Source organism: Drosophila persimilis, unplaced genomic scaffold (assembly GCF_003286085.1).
Source record: "Drosophila persimilis strain 14011-0111.01,24,50 unplaced genomic scaffold, DperRS2 tig00000000-arrow-pilon, whole genome shotgun sequence".
Classification (NCBI taxonomy): domain Eukaryota; kingdom Metazoa; phylum Arthropoda; class Insecta; order Diptera; family Drosophilidae; genus Drosophila; species Drosophila persimilis.
In genome coordinates, this window is record NW_020825288.1 from 18,045,122 (window position 1) to 18,063,751 (window position 18,630).

General features: G+C 46.4%; 1 protein-coding gene across 3 annotated transcripts in view; it reads right to left on the minus strand.

Moving 5' to 3' along the window:
• LOC6588258 (homeotic protein ultrabithorax) overlaps positions 1–18,630 on the minus strand; it is a 78,876-nt gene that overhangs the window by 44,388 nt on the left and 15,858 nt on the right. For all 3 annotated transcript variants that reach the window (XM_002014126.2, XM_026995412.1, XM_026995413.1), the window contains one exon: positions 10,346–10,396. In XM_002014126.2, coding sequence (XP_002014162.1) covers positions 10,346–10,396 — 51 coding nt within the window. The remainder of the gene's footprint in view (positions 1–10,345; positions 10,397–18,630) is intronic.

Here is an 18,630-nt window from a genome sequence, read left to right on the forward strand (position 1 = left end):
TAAATGGCAATGGACGGCGAGGCCAGGGGCCGGGGACAGCGTGTATCCTGGCCATGTCCGGGATAGCCTAGTCCTATCTGGCAGCATCCTGCGGCACTGAGTTTTCGGCGGAAGTGCAAATTAGCAGCGCTGCCTCCGTTTCAACGCGCGCGTTTTGTTTATGACGCCGACCGAGGAGACACTTAGCGTTGCACTTTTTATGGCATCGTAAAAAAATTGCACACATTTTTCCCGTTGTTGGTTGATTGCCGATCCAAGGCTGCGAAAGGCCTGCCTTTCAAGGGACTGGCACCGGCGGACTGGCCTTGACATCGCACTGCTCCTGGCATTGGCATCGCCGTCACAAAGTTAATGATCCAGCACTAAAAAATGTTGAATGTTTTTCATGTGTTGCTCAGACGCTGGCCCGGGAGTGGGTTTCTTAAAAAACCAAGAGACAGTGACTAAGTCAAGGATAACTCTAACGATTGTTTGTCGCAAATCGGGTTTGGGCTCGAATTCGAATTCGTGCTGGCCGAGAATTTACAACGTTTTCCCGCCGAAATCCGCAGAGAAATATCGTGGTATGGCAACATTTCTCATTTGGCCCGATTTTCGAGCACGAAAATCTTGTCATGATTCGATCGCTGCTCTGGTCCAGCGAGGACTCTGACTCAGACGGCGGATAGGGACCTGGACAGGGACACGACGCGACCGCAGATGGAGAAACAATGTTCTCCCTTGCGGCCCCCGGGGTCAGCGGGGTTCAGGTTCAGCTGGGAGTCGTAGTCGTGCCGCTCTCTGGGAGCAGAACTGCAGACGTTGTCAACGGTCCGCGATAAAGAACTCGACCAGGCAAACATGAAGAGCGCCGAAGAGTATCTCTAGACTCGAAAAGATTCGTTTTGAAAGTTGGTGCGTATGGAACGATTACGAGACAGAACAAGTATTGTCTGTGTATTATTATTGTATTATTGGAACAAATATAATCCGTAGCCAAAGTCATTTTGGGAATTTATGAAAATCGGGGGAAATATCTCGCCAAATATCTTCATATTCGATGTTAAATAAATATCGGATGTATGACGAAAAGTAGTAAAAGTAATATTCGAACACAAAAATTCCGCACTTTTACGATCTGCAAACTACTCAATTTCAAAGATAATACATTTCAGATGATCCATTTTAACAATGATTTCCCATAAAATTACGAATAATTCTCCCAATAATTAGAAATTGTAATTTACTGTTTTTTTCTGTTTCTGTTTCTGAAATGGGTTTTTCAAATTACTGAGCTCCAATAAAATCAAGAATTCACTGCAGCATATATGGTTTATTCAATATCATAAATCTACTAATTGAGGATCCATAAAACTCTTTCCCGAATCAATTAACACTTCCCGGGGGCCCAAGAATAGCACCACATACAGATTTATATACTTCGCTTTCCGTTTGGTATTTCTACAGAACTTCACCCTTGATGATCTCGTTATTTGAAAAACATCGAAAAATAAAATACAGGGCCCAATAAATCAGGGGAATGTGACAGAAAGTGAGATAAAAACAAAATTGAGTTTTACTGATAAAATACAAAAAAAAATATGTATGTATATAAAAAAAACGAGAATGAGAATAAGAGGGTAAAATAAGATGGGAACAAGAGAAATACAACATTTAATAAAGACTCATAAATCCGGGCAGCGACGACAACAAAAGCGACAAAAACGACGTAGACTTGGAAGATGAGCGCTAAAAATAAATAAAACTATTAATCAGACGGCGAAGAAGAGGAAAATGAGAATGGAGATGAGGAGTTTTCCCCCCTTCGTAGCCGGGGAAAATGAACAGCGTCAGCAGCGCGGCCATAAACAATTTTTAAAACAACTCTTTTTGCCAAGAAGATGAACAGCAAGAGGAAGAGGCAACGACGCTTTGCCAATTGTGGCGCGGTTTCTCAACTGCTGCCAAGAAAAGCCCAAGAAAAGAAAACTCCGAGAGTGCAGTGCATCAGCATCAGCAGCAGCATCAGCAGCATCAGCAGCAGCAGCATCAGCAGCAACAGGAACAGTCCAGAGAGCGAATACGAGAGAGTGAGAGCGAGCGAAATAGGGGGCGGGCGGTTTCTTGGCCGTCGGCGTTATTAGGGCCGAGACGACGACGACGACGACGAACACGACGACGATTGCCATAAGAAATGCCACTTTGCGAATATTGTGTGCCAACGATAAACACTTCAGAGCGGCCATTAAAATCACAGTGAGCGAGAGAGCGAGTGAATGCCGAGAGAGAGAGAATACACTCGACGCCCAAGTGAGAAATGAACACGAGTGAAAGAGAGCGCTGAGGCAATGAATAATGGCGATGCCGCAAGACAAATAACCCAGCCCCATCTCTTCTTTATGTGCGCTCTTTCTCTCAATGCGCTGGTGCCGTCCCGCTCTGGCCCACGCTTTGACTTATGGGAAATAAATCAGGCTCCGAGCAGCCGTTCAGAGAGCAGTTCTCTCGCTCTCTCTGCCGGGCGACCAGACACTGTCACGCAATTAATAAATGTTTTCGAATAATATTCGAGGCACTTTATTTCTTAATTATCGGTCGCGTCGCTACTTAATTTGCTTTTGCTTGTCAGCATTTTTGTTTCATTCAAACTGCTTAATGCTCAAGTGGCTCATCGCATTGTTAAATCGTTAACTATTTCTCGCGGTGTATTTGCGCGGCGTGCGATTTACGAGCAACAATAACTCAATAATTAAACAATAATTCAGCTACAATTCTCGGCCGTAAATATTTCGGTTTGTTTTGCAAATGTCAACGAATACGCATTTAAGGTATTAAGCGAGTCTTCTGCCGCGATTTATGTGCGAATGTTCACGCTCAGCTCAGCTCCATTGTGCGGGGGACGCGACGCGCGCTTTTGCCTGTTTTGCGATTTCGGTTTCGCTTTTTGTACTTTGTGTCTGCTGTTTTCGTTAATCTCACTTTTTCATGTGCTGTAAGTGTATTTCTTGGCTAAAAACAATACAAATACAATAAACGTATTTAATTTTCAGCACACGCGACGCGGTATGCTGCTTCTTCGATTCGGTTTTTGCGCATGTTCCGTGAATGGCTTGGGCCACAAAATAACGAGAATTACTCAACTGCAGCCAGCCGCATGGTTTATGTGCCGCAGGGCTCCACAATTTATCGCACTTGCGGCGCTCCCCATAAATCGCGCGCAGAGAGAGCGTGCGAGAGCGACTCTGCAATGTTTTATTAACTTTTAAACTAATCCTTATTGCATTTCTCAGCGCAGAAGCCACATTTTGTTGGAGACTGTCCGTCCGCGGGACAAAACAAAACAAAACAAAACGAAACGAAACAAACCAAAACAAATCAATAGAAGAATATTGCCTGCTAGCGGCGCCATTCGAACGCTCATCGATTTTATTTATGAACGAAAACGACTCGAGAACAGAGCAGAACCGCGAAACGACTTGAGAGCGCGCTCTCGAGTGCTTTTTCGCTAAGCTGCGAGCCATAAAGCTCTCATCTCATTCATGGTCTGCTCCATCATTATCGTCATGGAACGGCATTCGAAGCGTATATGGGTCATTCCATTGGGAATAGGCTTGGTTGGGCTGGGTGGCCTGCTCTGCTAGTGTGCGTGTGGGTGTGGGTGTGGGGAGAGTTAATTATATAATCGCCGATTGCATGAATTGACATTCAGTTTTTGATTTTCGTTAACGCTGTTATTTAAATTACAGTCGACACCTCATCAAAACGAATGTTTTTCCACCCGTCCGTGGGGGCCTGAGTTGCATTTTAAATTCCCAGAGCCTACGTACATATGTATGTGCGAGTGTGTGTCGGTGAGAGGATGTGGTCGCATCCGAGTGTCGTGCTGCACAGTGTAACCGATCCCGTAAGCTTGCGCTCAGCAAAAGCTCGTCCGTCGGCCACTACCGTCCTGCCTGTCGTGGTGCCGCTTCTGGCCGGCAGAGGCCCTGTTGGTGGAACAAGAACGGCTGGATGAACATGAACTCGTTTGCTTTTGCTCGTTTCTAACCCTTCTCCACAGCAACAACAATCTGAGGAGAAACGAAACCCAAAAATTGTATAAGCAGCAACGGGCCAAGCCCTCGAAGCTATTTTCGGGTTCTCCACACGCACGAGGGCGTCATCATCAAGCAGGCAGGCGGTGGATGGGGCTCAAGGTGCGTAGCCAAACCATTCTGCACAAATCCGCTACAACCTGAGAGTTGTTTATGAGTTCGTTGGGGCGGAACACACGGGGCATTTCCAATGAGGTTCGCTGAAAACTGTGCGAAAGAACTGCGAAAGATGGGAGTCGACAATTTACGAAATAAGTCATTAAATGAAGTATAATTTTTCGTTTCCCTATTATTTATGTTTACAATTTGGCGAGTTTCATATGATTTGTATAACAAATTTGTTATGAGCTCAAAAATGATCCCAAAAGTTTGTCTCCAATCGAATAGTCCTGAAGCGTAATTTGTATAGAGAATTTGCCGCACCTCAGTTGGGAACTCAGATAACTGCCTCTCTAACGGCGGCACCCAAAGACACAAGGAACAATAAAGACAATTATGATTAATAAAATATCGTTGATTATAGACATGATGCACAATGGCAAATGTCAAAAGCCTGAAATAGATGCAGGGAAAGTATCTGGCAGAAGGTCGCAGCGCAGAGTCGTAGATGGGTAATGTAATTTCTGCAAGTGTATAAGTTGGCGGGTGGAACTACGTGTTTGTGTTTGTGATTGTGTGTGTGTGTGTGAATGTGTGCGACTGAAGGCACAATGATAAATGTGCGGAGCGAAAGGAACAACAAAAAAATAGAAATTGGGTGAATAACTAGCCCAGATTCCGTCGAGCAAGCAGAAAAAAGGAACTCCATGCCGAGAGCGGCGAGAGAAAGCCGGATCCAGGCAAGTGGAAACAAGCAAACATTTCGCCGTCGGCGAGCGGGCTGAGACTGCGACGGCGACGGTGACGGTGACTGCGACGGTGACTGCGAAAGGACAAACGGAATAAAAGCAGTGCGAAAAGCAGTGCGAAAAGCGCAAGAGCAAAGTGGCAGAAGAGCAGGAAGAATAAGTCGAGTCGAGTCGAGTCGAGCCGAGCCGGAGAGCAATAAAATCAACAAACTCGGAGTAGAATGCCATTTATCAATGGCAAGCGGAATGCGGCGCGGAAAGCAAAAAAAAAACAATGTTGTTGTTAACCGGGCCCCAAGAGAGAGGAGGTCCAATGAGAAGGGGAATGCGTGAGAGCCAAGGGAAATGCGGAAGAGTGAAAGAAGTGGCGAATTTTCTGAGCAGGCTAACTGGGTCTGTAGAGCGGAGAGAGTGTTGTTCGGTTATCGGAATCAGATATGCATCTATAGTGAATACCTTATAGTGTAAGGATCAACTTTTGCAATCCACTAGGCGAATACTCGGGGACGATAGCCTTTGCCTTCTGCTGAAAGCTTTTGGTAATGGCTTTCCTAAATGAAATATACTTTAAAATACCTCTGCATTCATAGGAATCTGTAGTAATGGAGAAGTTTTCCAACCCCACAAGACATACATATATGTAAGTATGGAGTTTGTAGTTCCCCATATGGTAGAGGGAGATGGCTATACAGTAGTTATGGCTGCCATCCCTTGAATGGAAGGGTGACTTACTTAAACGCGAATGGATCATATTTGACCATCTATGAAGCGAAACTCAAATCGAATTGGATGGGTGATGGATTTTTGTAGAGTTGCAACATTTATGCATGCTGACACATTCCAACAGATGTTTTGGAATATTTTCTCATTTTCTAACCGATTTTCAACCCAGGCACACTGTTTTCGCACCCTTGGAGCCCGCACGCAATGAAAATATAAAAGAGATATCTGCATGAGGGCAGCGACATAAATAAATAATTTTTTCTATGTCTATGTCGCTGTCGCTGTCTCTGTCTCTGACTCCTTGTGTATCTATGTATGCGTGTCTCTGTGCCCGTGTGCGGGTGTGTGCCGTGCGAAACAAGGATAACATGACTGATTATGTAAGCAAAAGCGGCAAGGACTCGCTCGAGCCTGGCCCACAACAAAAGCGTACAGCCAAGCATATTCAGGTCCTGGCACTTTCCGGGTCCCTTTTTTCGGCAGTTTGCCGCAGCAGGTTGATATCCGGATTGGGGGCAGGACGAGAGATACACACCCACTTATTGTGCTGCCGCAGTTGTTGTTGTGTGCGTGTTTTTGAGAAAGTGGCACAATTTTTATTTTACGAACGCCTAATGTAATAAAGCCCGCCCCAAAGCCAGAGCCAAAGCGAGAGCCAGAGGCAGCACGAGTAGGAGTAGGAGAGGGGAAATGGATTGCCTGCGTTTAGCATTCTGAGCGATAAAAGGACAAGCCAGCATCAGGATCGGCCTCCACCCGCCCCCGGCCAGAGCCGTAACAAATCTGAGGTCGGCAGCCACAGGGCGCGCGCGGGTGGCTCCGGCCATGTGTGAGCTTAAGGTGGCCCGGAGCGGGGTCATCGGCCATAAATCAAACCGAAAATTATACGCATTCATCTGCTGAGCTGGCAAAAGAAGAAGAAAAGTATCTGCCACATTGCTTTCGGCAATGGGGAGATGCGTGTGGGTGTCGGTGTCGTTGTCGGTCCTTTCCATGGGGAGTGGATCTCCCAGCCGCCCTGGAATGGCAAATGGCGGAAAATATGGGTAACTGTGCAAAATCTAATGGCCTACAAAAATCAATAAAGGCTACGCAGACCCCGGAGAAGCCTGTTCACTGTTCACCTGCCAGAGCCGGATCCGGAGCCAGTGGCAGTGGCAGTGGCAGGGCGAGTGTCTTAATTGCGTGCGAATGGAGTGGCAGAGAGGGAGATTGGAAGAGGCACATTAATTTCTGTGCTCACATTTCGGTAAATGCCAAGTTGTTTGCTTATGAAAATTGTTATTCGAATTCGTTGGCCATTAATCAAAATCTGAAGTTTAGAAACATTGAGTGAATAAGTTATTAAATATTAAACAATCATTATTCATGGCCAATGACGGTGCCTGAATGCTCTGTATCAAATCTCTGGATAAAATGGTTTGAGGCGGCGAGGGTCTGCATCTGGGAGTGGGTAATGGACTGCAGCGATACCTTCCGAGTGTATCTTTGCCTCCCAGAGATACGGGGACAGCACGTTGCATCCAGCAAGAGAAGTTCAAAGCGAACTGTCCGCCAATTAACTAATTTGCCAAGTCCCTCTCGGAGGGGCAATTAAACGGACACGGACAACGACCAGATAGGGAAGTGCACACACATACGTACATACATGGATATGTATGCATGTGAATACGAGTAGGAGTGAGTGCGAGATAAATCCACTTGTTGCAGTTGGAATTCGTTCCTGGGTCACCTGCTCACGTCGAAAGTCAAGAAAAGAGATAGGTTCAATAGAACAATGCTCTGAGGTCTGAGAGTGCGGAAGAGGGGAGTGGGGTAGATCGAAATACCGGAAATGGTAGACCAGCGCAGGCAGGGAAAAGTTGACGATTGTCAGGTGAACCAGGACGGGAAGAGCATGCCATAAGTATTCCGGATCTATCGAAAATGTTGGCCAATGCCCACCCACAATTACCGTTCGACCAAATGGAACGACTCTCCCTCCAATTGCTTTGTTTCATGTTTATCTGCAAAGTGGCGCCAAAGTTTATCAACAATTCAACAAATTAAGATACTTTATTGCACATTATTATGTTATTACGAGTATTTTGAATGGCCTGCCATTCGCTATCTGTCTGTCTCTGTCTGTCTCTGTCTGTGTGGCTGATGTGGAGAGGGGTGGGCAGGGGACGGCGCCGATCTTGTCGAGACATACATACATATGTAGGCTCCATTCAAGCGATTCTCTTATAAATAGACCCAATCCGCATGATAATGAAGAGAACGAACTCCTCCGGAGAGTGTGCAAACATCTGGCCGGCAGAGCGATCAAAGATTCTCCCCAGTCAAAGGGGAGAACGCACATACATGCATACATTTGTGTGTGTGTGTGTGTGTACATATTCCATGTAAATATCTTGTGAACCAGCCAGTTGTTATTCAGTAGAGTAGAGAATTATCTTATTTCTGGCTGTAACCACGAAACACTAAATTATATGCATTCGAGTATTATTAATATATTATATTAATTATTCCAATTAAATATTATAAATATAGCTACGAGTAGAAATAAAATATTTAAACTGGTTGCTAAAACCATTTAGAGAAATATTTACAGAGCGATAAATTGATGTGTTCTATACTTTAAATGAAAATCGAAGAAATCTAAGAAAAAATAGACTGGAATAAATATATAACTATTATCAATTAGAAGCTACTTCTACTTATTTCTGTTGACATTTGAAAAACATCCATGTCTCCCATCCCGTGCAACATCTGCGACCAACTAATGGATTGTCCTCGAGAGCCCACCAACAGCAACAGAAACATTATTATAATCAATGGGATTTCATTCTATTAGCGTCGGCATTATACACATTTGCCCCTCAAAAAACAGCCACAAATTTTGTGTACAAGACAAAAAATGATCCAATGAGGGGGAGGGGCAAGTGGAAACCGCATTCAAAGGAATACATTTCTCTCCATAGACTTTATTAATTTTCTAATGGATTTTACGTTTTCTGCAGTTGAAGATTTCCACATTTCGGATAAATATTTATGCGAACAGTTCGCTGGGGGGGCAGGAGGTCACGGATCTGACTTTGTTGCTGTCACTGTCGGCGACAGGACTCTTTGGTTCCTGGTCCTCTCCCTCTCCCTCTCCCTCTGCCAGTGCCAGTGCCAGTGCTCTTTGCCTTTTTATAGACAGACAGACAAACAGCACAAGAATTGATTACGATTGGCAAATGGCATTCGGTGGATGGAAGTTTTGTTTATGTTTGCACTGGTAATTTATACGATTGTATAAATTGCCAATAAACATATAGGAAACTGCAGAGGCTGCACACACAGACATACATATGTATGTATGTACTCATGGCTCTTGAGTGTCTGGCAGTCTACTCCTGAGAGTAGAGTGTTTGGTTAACATAACTAAAAACAGGAATTAACAACTATTCAAGTGCCTAAGCGGGCATGGCAGACAAAAGCAAATTAAATGTGTGTTTAATTGGTCGTGTATCGTGAGGCACTACTGTACTGCCGCACTGCCGCACTGCCGACCACTGTTGCAGTGGCATATGGACTGGCGTGCCCCGGGGCGATTCCTGTCAAGTGCAGCATGCTGAAAAATTGCTAACAAAATGATACGCTTTGTACAATTCGCAGGCGGGCATCACCAATTTTCTCGCTGATTTTCTTTGCGTGCCAAGTGATACTTTTCCCGGGCCTCCTCCCCGATGGGTGGCTGGCTGGCTGGCTGGCTGGCTGGCTCGCTTTTTAATTGTGGCCCGAAGAAAGCCTTTCACTGTGTTCACTATCGGTGTTTGTATGCATGGGCTGTGTGTGTGTGTGTGTGTGTGTGTGTGTGTGTGTTTGCTCCGAGTTGACAAACTGAATAATTGGCAATTATTTTGGGCAAATTTTACGAGCTGATAATTTCACATATTACGAATCTGAGAACGAGTACGAATATATGTACAGAAGCAGAATGCTTTAATTTATTTGGCCAGCGCCTAGGCACTAGGCACTAGGACTAGGACTAGGACTAGGACTAGGACTAGTAGGGGGCATGCACATGCTGAACGCTCACAGAAACATAGATAGATACATAGATATGTACATTCAGTAGGTTGTAGGAGTATATTGGGAGGTATTTACGAGTATGAGGAGTATTTATGCACACAACACAAACTTACAAAGATTTATTGGAATTTGAATTGGCTTTACCTCTCGAACTCTTGCAGGGGCGGAGGCGCTTCCTTGACTGACACAAAACGAAGACAAATGATGATCATGATGATGATGGTGATGGTGATGATGATGTGGCAACATCAACAGCAGCAACAACAACCAAACGAAAAAATCAACACAAAATTCAAAGAAGCTCGGTTCGATTTGACTGAAATCGATTGGATTGTTGGTTGGCTTGTTGGTGGGTTGGAGATTGGGAGAATTGGAGACAGTTTGGAGAATTGGAGCAAAGGAGGGGTAGAGTTTCGTGTGTTGCAGGTGTAGATCTCAGAAAGATGGCTGGTGTGGGGATTTGGCATTCTCAAAATCAAAACAGACTGTTCACAAATGATAAATGGCTTTGCAACGCAAAAGAAATGTGAATCGAAAAATCACAAAGTACAAAAATTATACTCTCACAAAAATTCAAAATAAATCATAGGTGAAACTATAAGCTAAGGATACACAAAATAGAACAAAAAGTCGACTTACCTAGCCAGTCTGGTAGAAGAGAGCCCGCAAGAGATTCTGAGTATCTCTTACCTGGAAAAGAGAAAGAGAAATACTGCGTTTAATCGGCACGTCGATGGGCGGGAAAATGCCTCAAATGTTGGTCAAATTTAGTTGCATGAAATAAAATAGCTAATTTGTTAAAACCAATAAGTCCAAACTATAATATAAGCACAGTTATGTAGGTTTAATATTTAAAAATAAATACAAATAGAATGGTTCAAAAAATATATTAGTAGCACGAAAACAAACAATTGAGAAATAAAGTAATTATAAATGTAAGATAAATTATAAATGTAATCCGACGGTGTGATGGAACGGTGTTAAATATTGAAAGTAAAAATTCTTGGAAAGAGCGGAAACAAATCAAAATTCAGCAGTAAAAATATTACAAGATAGAAATGTATGTACTGTGTTTCTGAAAACTTCCACTTTTTGTATACAAAATTTAATAAATTAAAATGTTTGCGAAAGCGGCAGCCGCTGTTCTGTGAGTTCCTTGAGGAACTATGCTCGTAAAAGCCACATGACTCGCCTCAAAGTGAGCTAAATTTTTCATAAATTTGCACAATCTGAGGTTCTGGGCTGTTCTGGGTCTTCCTTTATATGCATGTAAATAAGCCCAGGTAAATCATGATGCTAAGCCCTCCCCCCGTCCCGCCGTTGCTCTAATGCTAATCTAATAACTTTAGCCGTCTCCGGAATTTATTTGGCTCAACAGCAGCGCACAAAATTATGCACGGAGAGCACGCCTTGGACAAGTACAGTACCCTACCCTAATCCGGCTCCCAGTACCCGACCCGGTCCCAAGGAGCTGCCGAAGGAAGACGTTGAAGCGCGTCAGGTGTGCGCATTAAAAAGGGATCCCTCCTGCTTTCCCCTATTCCCGTGCCCCCCCCCTGTTCTTCTGGTGGCACGGCAATCTAGCAAATTCCGTACAAAGTTTTAAATAATCGAAAACGACACGACGCACTTGGCGAGAAAGTTGAAACATGTAAAATTTGCATAAATAACAACTAAATGCAACTTGACGCTCGGCAAAATGTTGCCAAATGATGAATTGAGCGAGGAGGCGGACGACTCTGAATGGGATGAAGAGATATTTTGTTGAATAGTAGGAAGATACGTCGAAAATGAAGAGCAATCCGACATCAGATGGGCTCGATGTTTAACCTTGTAGATAAAACAATTTAGGCAAATCTGATTGGGATGTGATTTGTTGTTTATTTGAAACCATTTAAATGCATGCTCGGACTTGATTTATAATTTGTCAGAGGTTAAAGCTAAAACACTTTGTAATTCCTGTTTTCCCATTTTATTATCTGGCTTTGGAACGATCTATTTCATTCAGAAACGTGATGAGTACAGAATATTTTCTTCTTGTTTTCTATTCGGGATTATACATTTTTATATACCTCCCATACTGGACTATTTGAACTCTCCCGTACTTTGATTTTGCATCGACTTTTCATGAACTCCGCCAGCTCTGCCCCCCCCACTAACGCCCTGCCCCGTGAACGGCCCCCAGTTGGCAATCGACGCGTAGAAGCCGGCGTCAAAAATGGGCGGAGCGCTCGCTGTGGCAAAGCCAAGGGCAGAGGGGGGGATGGATACGTATGTGTGTGTGTGGGAATGCTCTTTTGCTGGTGTCTGCTGCGCTTTTGTATGCAAATAAATCAGTGGCGCCCCATCATATGTCGTGTTTGAGAGGAGCAGGGTGGGTGGCGGGTCCTGCTGCAGTGCGCAAAAACATTCCTCACACTACTCGTATTTGTCATGCTCTTAGATACTTTTATTTTTAAATAAATTGCAAACTCTTTTGCGACTGTCGCCTGGCTCTCTGCTCTCCACCCATCCCCCCTCTCCCATGCCTTCCCAGAACAATATTTTATAATGAAAGCCCTCTGTCCGTGTCCGTGTCTGTGTCCGTGTCTGTGTCTGTGTGAGTGAACCGAGTGCAGTGGAAATGCAGCAACACAATTTTCGCATTTGACTCAATTTATCGCACAACAGTTCGGGATTTTCGAATTGGAATAAATGCGTGCCAATGAAAACGGCAGCCAATAAATAAATTAAATTAATGACTGCTTGTGGGCTAATTTTTTGTTGCTACAACTACTTCCACGCCCTCTTCCACGCCTGTTGCCCCATCCACCCACCGCTGCCCAAAGCCCAGAATGGTGCTTGCCGGATTGACGGTTGCCCAAATTAGCCAAATTTACGTCTCTCCACCCAATGGCCGAAAAACAACCCGAACCCCAGCTCACATCCAAACCCATCTGGAACCCCTTCCCCGCCACCCCTCAGCAGAGGCATCCCAATCCCAATCTGTTACTCTCTGTGCCGCCAAGCGTGAGAGAGTAAAGTCCCCTGCCTGGATTTATTATTTTTACAAGATAAATGCAACGTTTTACATTGGAATTTACGGGCGTGCGGCGAAAAAACCCAACAAAAACAAAAACAAAACCCAAGGCAAAGGCAGAAACAAACAATGTCAAAAGTCAAAAGTCGGGGCACAGCCACAGTGGGCCGATTTGCAAAGCTTCTGGCAGATATGTGCCTGTACAGTGGGTTCATGTGAACTTCCATCGAATACTATTGCTTAGCCCAAGGATCTTGGGCAGCGAAGCCACGAACGCATCGAAAGAGGCAGATTTTACTCAAGTCCAGTACTGATTTCTCCTCCAACTTCTTTTATGGAAACTTTTTGAACGATTGCAACCCATCTTTACCGCTTTCCTTCTACTGTGCATGGGGGATAAATTCCAATGACCAGCGGCCTTTTGGCCATTCTCGATAAAGCACATTTAAACAAATGAAAATCCTTTAAACGAGGATAGCACACAGAGAGCACGTCCATGCTCGGTTTAACCCCATGACTCCTCCAGCCACCCCCCGAGCGAGGGCCGGGGCTGCCTCCCCTGGACGCACTTGAGTGTGTAATTGTGTATTTATTTGCGTTATTTGACAAAATATCAACAAGCACAATCAATCCTCAGCAGTCAGTGGAGCCATGCATGGAGTCCGGAGACCTCCATCCATCCCGGGCAACCCGGGCAACCCGGGCATCCCGGCCAGCCCTGCCCAACGCCAACCCCGAGCTGGAATGGCAAATGCTGCCATATGTCCATATGTATGTCTGGTCGGGCGGCGGAGAGGGTTGCCGGCGGAGAAATCCATTTAAATTAAAGCTGAGTTGAGCTGCATTCGAAAACGCATAAATATGGGTGGTGTCAGTGTCCCTTTGCGTGTGTGCGTGCCAGCCAGAGTATCTGTGTGCCTGTGTATCTGTGTGTGCGCGTTTGGAAACTTTCAATTTGAGCTGAATTCAAATTTAGTCCGGGCCCTGGCAATAAAAACTGCAGAAAAAACTGTGTGCTCCTCTTTCGGGCTGCCTCTGCCTCTGCTGCGGCTGCTGTTGCCTCTGAACTTTGGCTCAATTCTCGTACAAATTTACAGACTGCAACAGCCCGAGACTGCCGACTGGTACAGAGGGACCGAGGTGGCTGGGGTGTGCAATTGTATCTTATGCAAATTTACGTAAATTAAACAAAATCTTTGAAAACAGAAAAATAAGTTTCGAATTTATATGCGAAACTTGTGTATCGAACCTAAATTATTGGTCCAACTTCAGACTCCCATTCCGATTCAGTCCCTAGTCAGGCCTAGGACTCTGAGGACCCCTTTCCCATAGCCCTGGAGTAGTTGCTGAAATGCCGTCTTACCCTTGCCCCACCGGCTCCAAATCGGGCCAAGAAGAGTTGGGTTCAGCAGTGTCTGCCACACTGTGTGGCTCTGTGTGTTGGTCTGTGTACAATGCGACAAAGACTTATGGTTTCAGTGCCGGAATTAGAAGCTTTCCCTGCCTGCATTTCCACATTTCCACCAAACACTGCACTTGTTGTTGCTGCTGCTGGTGTTGTTGTTGCTGTTGCTGTCGGTGGAACATTTGTCGTCCTTGTTGCTGCTGCTGTTGCCCGTTGCAAAATATATTGCAAATAATTCTCAATATATCGTAAAATGTCTGCTGGCAGTACAGTAAATATGCAAAGCTCGTTTAGCGCAAACAGTCGAGAGGGCGGGAGGGCGGTAGGACGGGAGGACGGGAGGACGGTAGGACGGGAGGGGCACTGAGGCTGGCGGGGTGGCGGGTTTGATTGGGGCTGTGCAGCCCTGCCGGCGAACAGGGGCGAGTTTCGGTCGCTGATTGAGGACATTGGGTGCTTTTAGTACGAGCTCTAACCCGATAATATCCAAAAGTTTGCATCAGGAAAACATTGATCATGGATTAGGAGAAAACTGAATGAATCTGTGGAGTGCAATCCTCCACGTTTTTTGTTAAAGAGTCCGGCTTATACCCAGTCCAGGTGGTATCCATAATAATTGGTACTTGCCAAGTCAGGAGAAACAATGGCAGCTGTTCGATGTCAAGTTCGATGGGAGAAGCTTTAGTTGTAGAATCTGGACTGAAGGACCTCGCCAAGGGTGGAATACCTCCCACACGCACACCATCGCAGAAGGAACCCCCCCCCCTCTCACAAGTGGGGAAACATATGGCCTGCGAAGGGGAGGGCGAGTGCATCGACGATGGGTCGCACACTTTGACAGTTAATTTCGCAATTGTATTTCAATAACAATAAATTTGCACGTACCACATAAAGTACCGCTGTGTGTGTGTGAGTGTGGACCAGAGGCCCGACCCCCGACCCCCGACCCCGAAAGCCCGAACTAAGCGCATTTGGTGCCTGCCTGGCTACAACACTACAAATGTGGAATCTAATTAAATTTTAGCTGCATTACGCACACCAATACAGGCGGCACGAGCATGTGTGTAGCAGCAGGAGCAGGAGCAGGAGCAGGAGCAGGAGCAGCGCCAGCCGCACTCCCGTTGCATACACATTGATCAATTAACAGACAATATTTTAATTTCGCCAATGGGTTAATTTATAAGCAAATCAACGGCGCCGCACTCTCTGCGCCTGCCGATGTCCCTGCCCACACGTGGCTCCCCTCGGAACGAGAGCGAACCACTGCGGAGCGAACCATATTGTTAATGGCGCAAAATCCGGGAAGCAAATAAAGCGACAAGCACGCGGCGTCGACTGCGACGGCACGACATGGCCGACAGGTGCTGCAATGGCCGACCGTCTGAGTGGGCCTCCCATGGCCATCCCCCGACTCGCCCTCTGTCTCTCTCTGTCTCTCTCTACCTCTGACCCTCTCACCAAGCAGAGGCAGGGGGTTGGACTGCGTGGCTTCATCCCTTCTTTTCCACTTCTGCTGCTGTAACTGTTTCCGTCTTGTTGCTGCTGTTTGGGTGTTCTCTGGAATTCCATGGCAGTCGGAGTCGGAGTCGAGTCGAGTCGAGGAATGCCAAAAGTGCATTGCTGTCTGTTTCTATGTCTCTCTCTTTCCCTCCCTCTCTCTCTCTCTCCCTCTCTCTCTTTCGCTGTGTGCTGGTTTGGCCTGGCCTGCAATTGTTTTCCAAAGAAGCCCCTACAGAACCGTGTGCTAAATGTCAAGTTCAAATGGCAAAGTTCTTCAAATGAAATGATGCTCCGGGGTTGAAAGGGGAAGACGAGACTGTAGCTGAAGCGGTAGCTGGGACTGGTACTGCTCCACCTTTGGCCGTGGGCTCCTCTCCTCTCCTCTCTTCGCAGTCCCGCGCTTGTTGGTCGTTCACTTTATGATCTGTGAATTTGTTGCCAATTCGCAATTGTTGCTTTAACCGTTTAGTTAATTTGGCCCGAAAGTTTGACTCTGCTGTGGGAACTGGGAGCTCAGCTCATGCTTGTTAGTGGATTTCTCTTTCGAGGTTTAAATAGTCATTTAATCGTTCTAGGAATACGTTCAGGGTAGTATCAGCAGGTGCTTTAGTGAGATACAGATATCTCTTGGATGGCTACTGAGAGCAGTAAGATGACGGGTGAAAAGGTTGCACCGATTCCTATCGATAAGAACTTAAGAATCAGGATCCTTAGCAGTCGAAGGTCCCCATGTTTTAAGTATCTATATAGACCATTCACCTATTCTTTCGATACGAAATGCCTCGTTTTGACCCCGTGCGGCACTTTGCACTTTGCACCCTAGAAATTCTGCTTGTCAAGCTCCTAACTGTGTCTTTTCGCCCATCCACATGCACACGGAATAGCAGGGCGTTGCGTTTCATGAAGGAGCTTGAATGTTCAGGAGTGTGTGTGTGTGTGTGTGTGTGTGTGTGTGTGTGTGTGTGTCTGTCTTCTACTTGGGCGCGTGTGTTAAGCTTCACTTGAATGTGATTTATGTGATCCGTTGGAAATTTATGGCCCCAAGTTTTGTTTGCCTCCACACAAACACACGAGTACGAGTACGAGTACGAGTGTGTGTGTGTGTGTGTGTGTCTCTGTGAGTGTATGCGTGTGGGAAACTCTTTCATGGCAGAATTACCGCGTGGTTCGCCCGGCTCCCATGTTACTGTTGTGACTGCAATTGTTGCCGTTGTCAGCGTTGTTGTTGCAAATGCTCTGCCCCTGCCCCAGTCCCTTGCTGCGAGCCCTGCCCAGTGTCACGAACAAACAAAAGAATGAAAATAAAAGGGGAAAAGTCTCGTAGTAGCTAACTAGAGAAAACTATTTTCTATAGAGCTCGCCCCTGGCGCCTCCAGAAGCCAGGCCCCTGTGGGATTCGATGATTGAATTGTCAACCCCGCGTCCGTCCGCTTCCTCCGCAAATATTGTCCGGGGCCAGATCCTCTGTATCGTAGTAGATCACTTAGCTGCCTCGTCAACGCGCTCCGAATACACAATGCTGGACTCCAGAGCCAATGTCAAGGGAGCCCCTGCGCCACACCTCCCTCGAGCTCTCCTCGGAGTTATGAAATTGTTATGCGTCCGCGGTGTTTGCAACTCTAAGTGACATTTCTGTGACGGACTTGTGCGCGTGCATCCGTGAGTCCGCTCAGTGTCCCGTGTCACACGCGCCTGTCAGGAGGCTAGCTGGGGATCCAAGGGAATCCAGGAATGTAATTCTAGATGCTCCTGCTCCACATTCGTCAGACTACGATCTGGGGAAGCTTTCCTGGCAAGACCCCAGGCCAGGCTGAACGGTAAGCAATTTGTTGTGACATATGTAAGCGGCACGTTGCCGAGGCATTGGCAACGGCAACGGCAAAGGCAACGGCAACAGCTCATTAACCCATGCTGAACTCTGCAACATCTGTAAGGGCAGGAGAGGAGAGCCACTGACAGCTACAAAATTGAGTTAGTTAACAGTTTTATACGCAGACGCGCAGATTTTGCGTGTTTTGTGAGCCAGGAATTCACAGCCAGAGCCACAGTCAGAGCCACAGCCAGAGCCAGGCCAGAGGAGCCAAGGTCTGGGCCCGGGTTGCATCTCGGCAGCGAAACTGAAGACGGTCGACGGTCGACGGTCGACAGATAACACCCAAGTCTCGGACCCGGGTCCCGTCCCCAACAAAGCAGCCCAAGTGACACTCACAAAATCTGACAGAGGCAGCGGCTTTAGCCGGTTGCCGTTGCCGTTGCTGTTGCTGTTGCTGTTGCTTTGTCCATTGTTGTTGTTGTTTCTGCTGAGCGACTTGCGCGCATGCTCAGTCGTTTTGCTTTATTACAAGGACGGGCCCTGCGCTCAGAGGTTGGCCGGGACGCGTGCGCAGGCGCGCCAAGTGACACATGAAAACGAAACGAAAATGACAGCAGCAAGTGACACTTGGCCGGCAGCAGGAGCAGGCGCAGGAGCAGGAGCAGGAGTAGGAGCTTGCAGGCAGAAGAGGATCGGAGCCGGGAATGGGGGTCGGACGGGGAGACCATTGTAATTTCATTTGTAATTAGCTGAATGCAGTACTGGGCCGAGTGTCGCATGGCACAGTGGGCCACGTGGGGCCAGAAAGCGCGCAGACTGCCAAAAAAAAAAAAAGGAGCAGAGCTCCAGCGCGCTGGTGCGACATTTTGGTGCGCCGCTTGCCATATTTTATTTCCATTGCCAAAAGTGTCATGTTACAGAGATTTATGTGCGCTGTCAGGCCGGACGACGACGACGACGACGTCGACTGCCTTTTGAGCCATGTTGTTGTTGCTCTCTCTCTCTCTCTCTCTCTTTCTCTTTCTCTCTTCCTTTGCCAGAGTGTTTTTGTGTGGTGTTCACGCCCTAAAATTTGGTCATGTTTTGTGTTTGTGACACAACCACACACCGAAATTTCGTTTAAATAAAAACCGAAATACTTTGACCAATTCCAAATGCACAATGTACGATAAACAGACCGAAATACT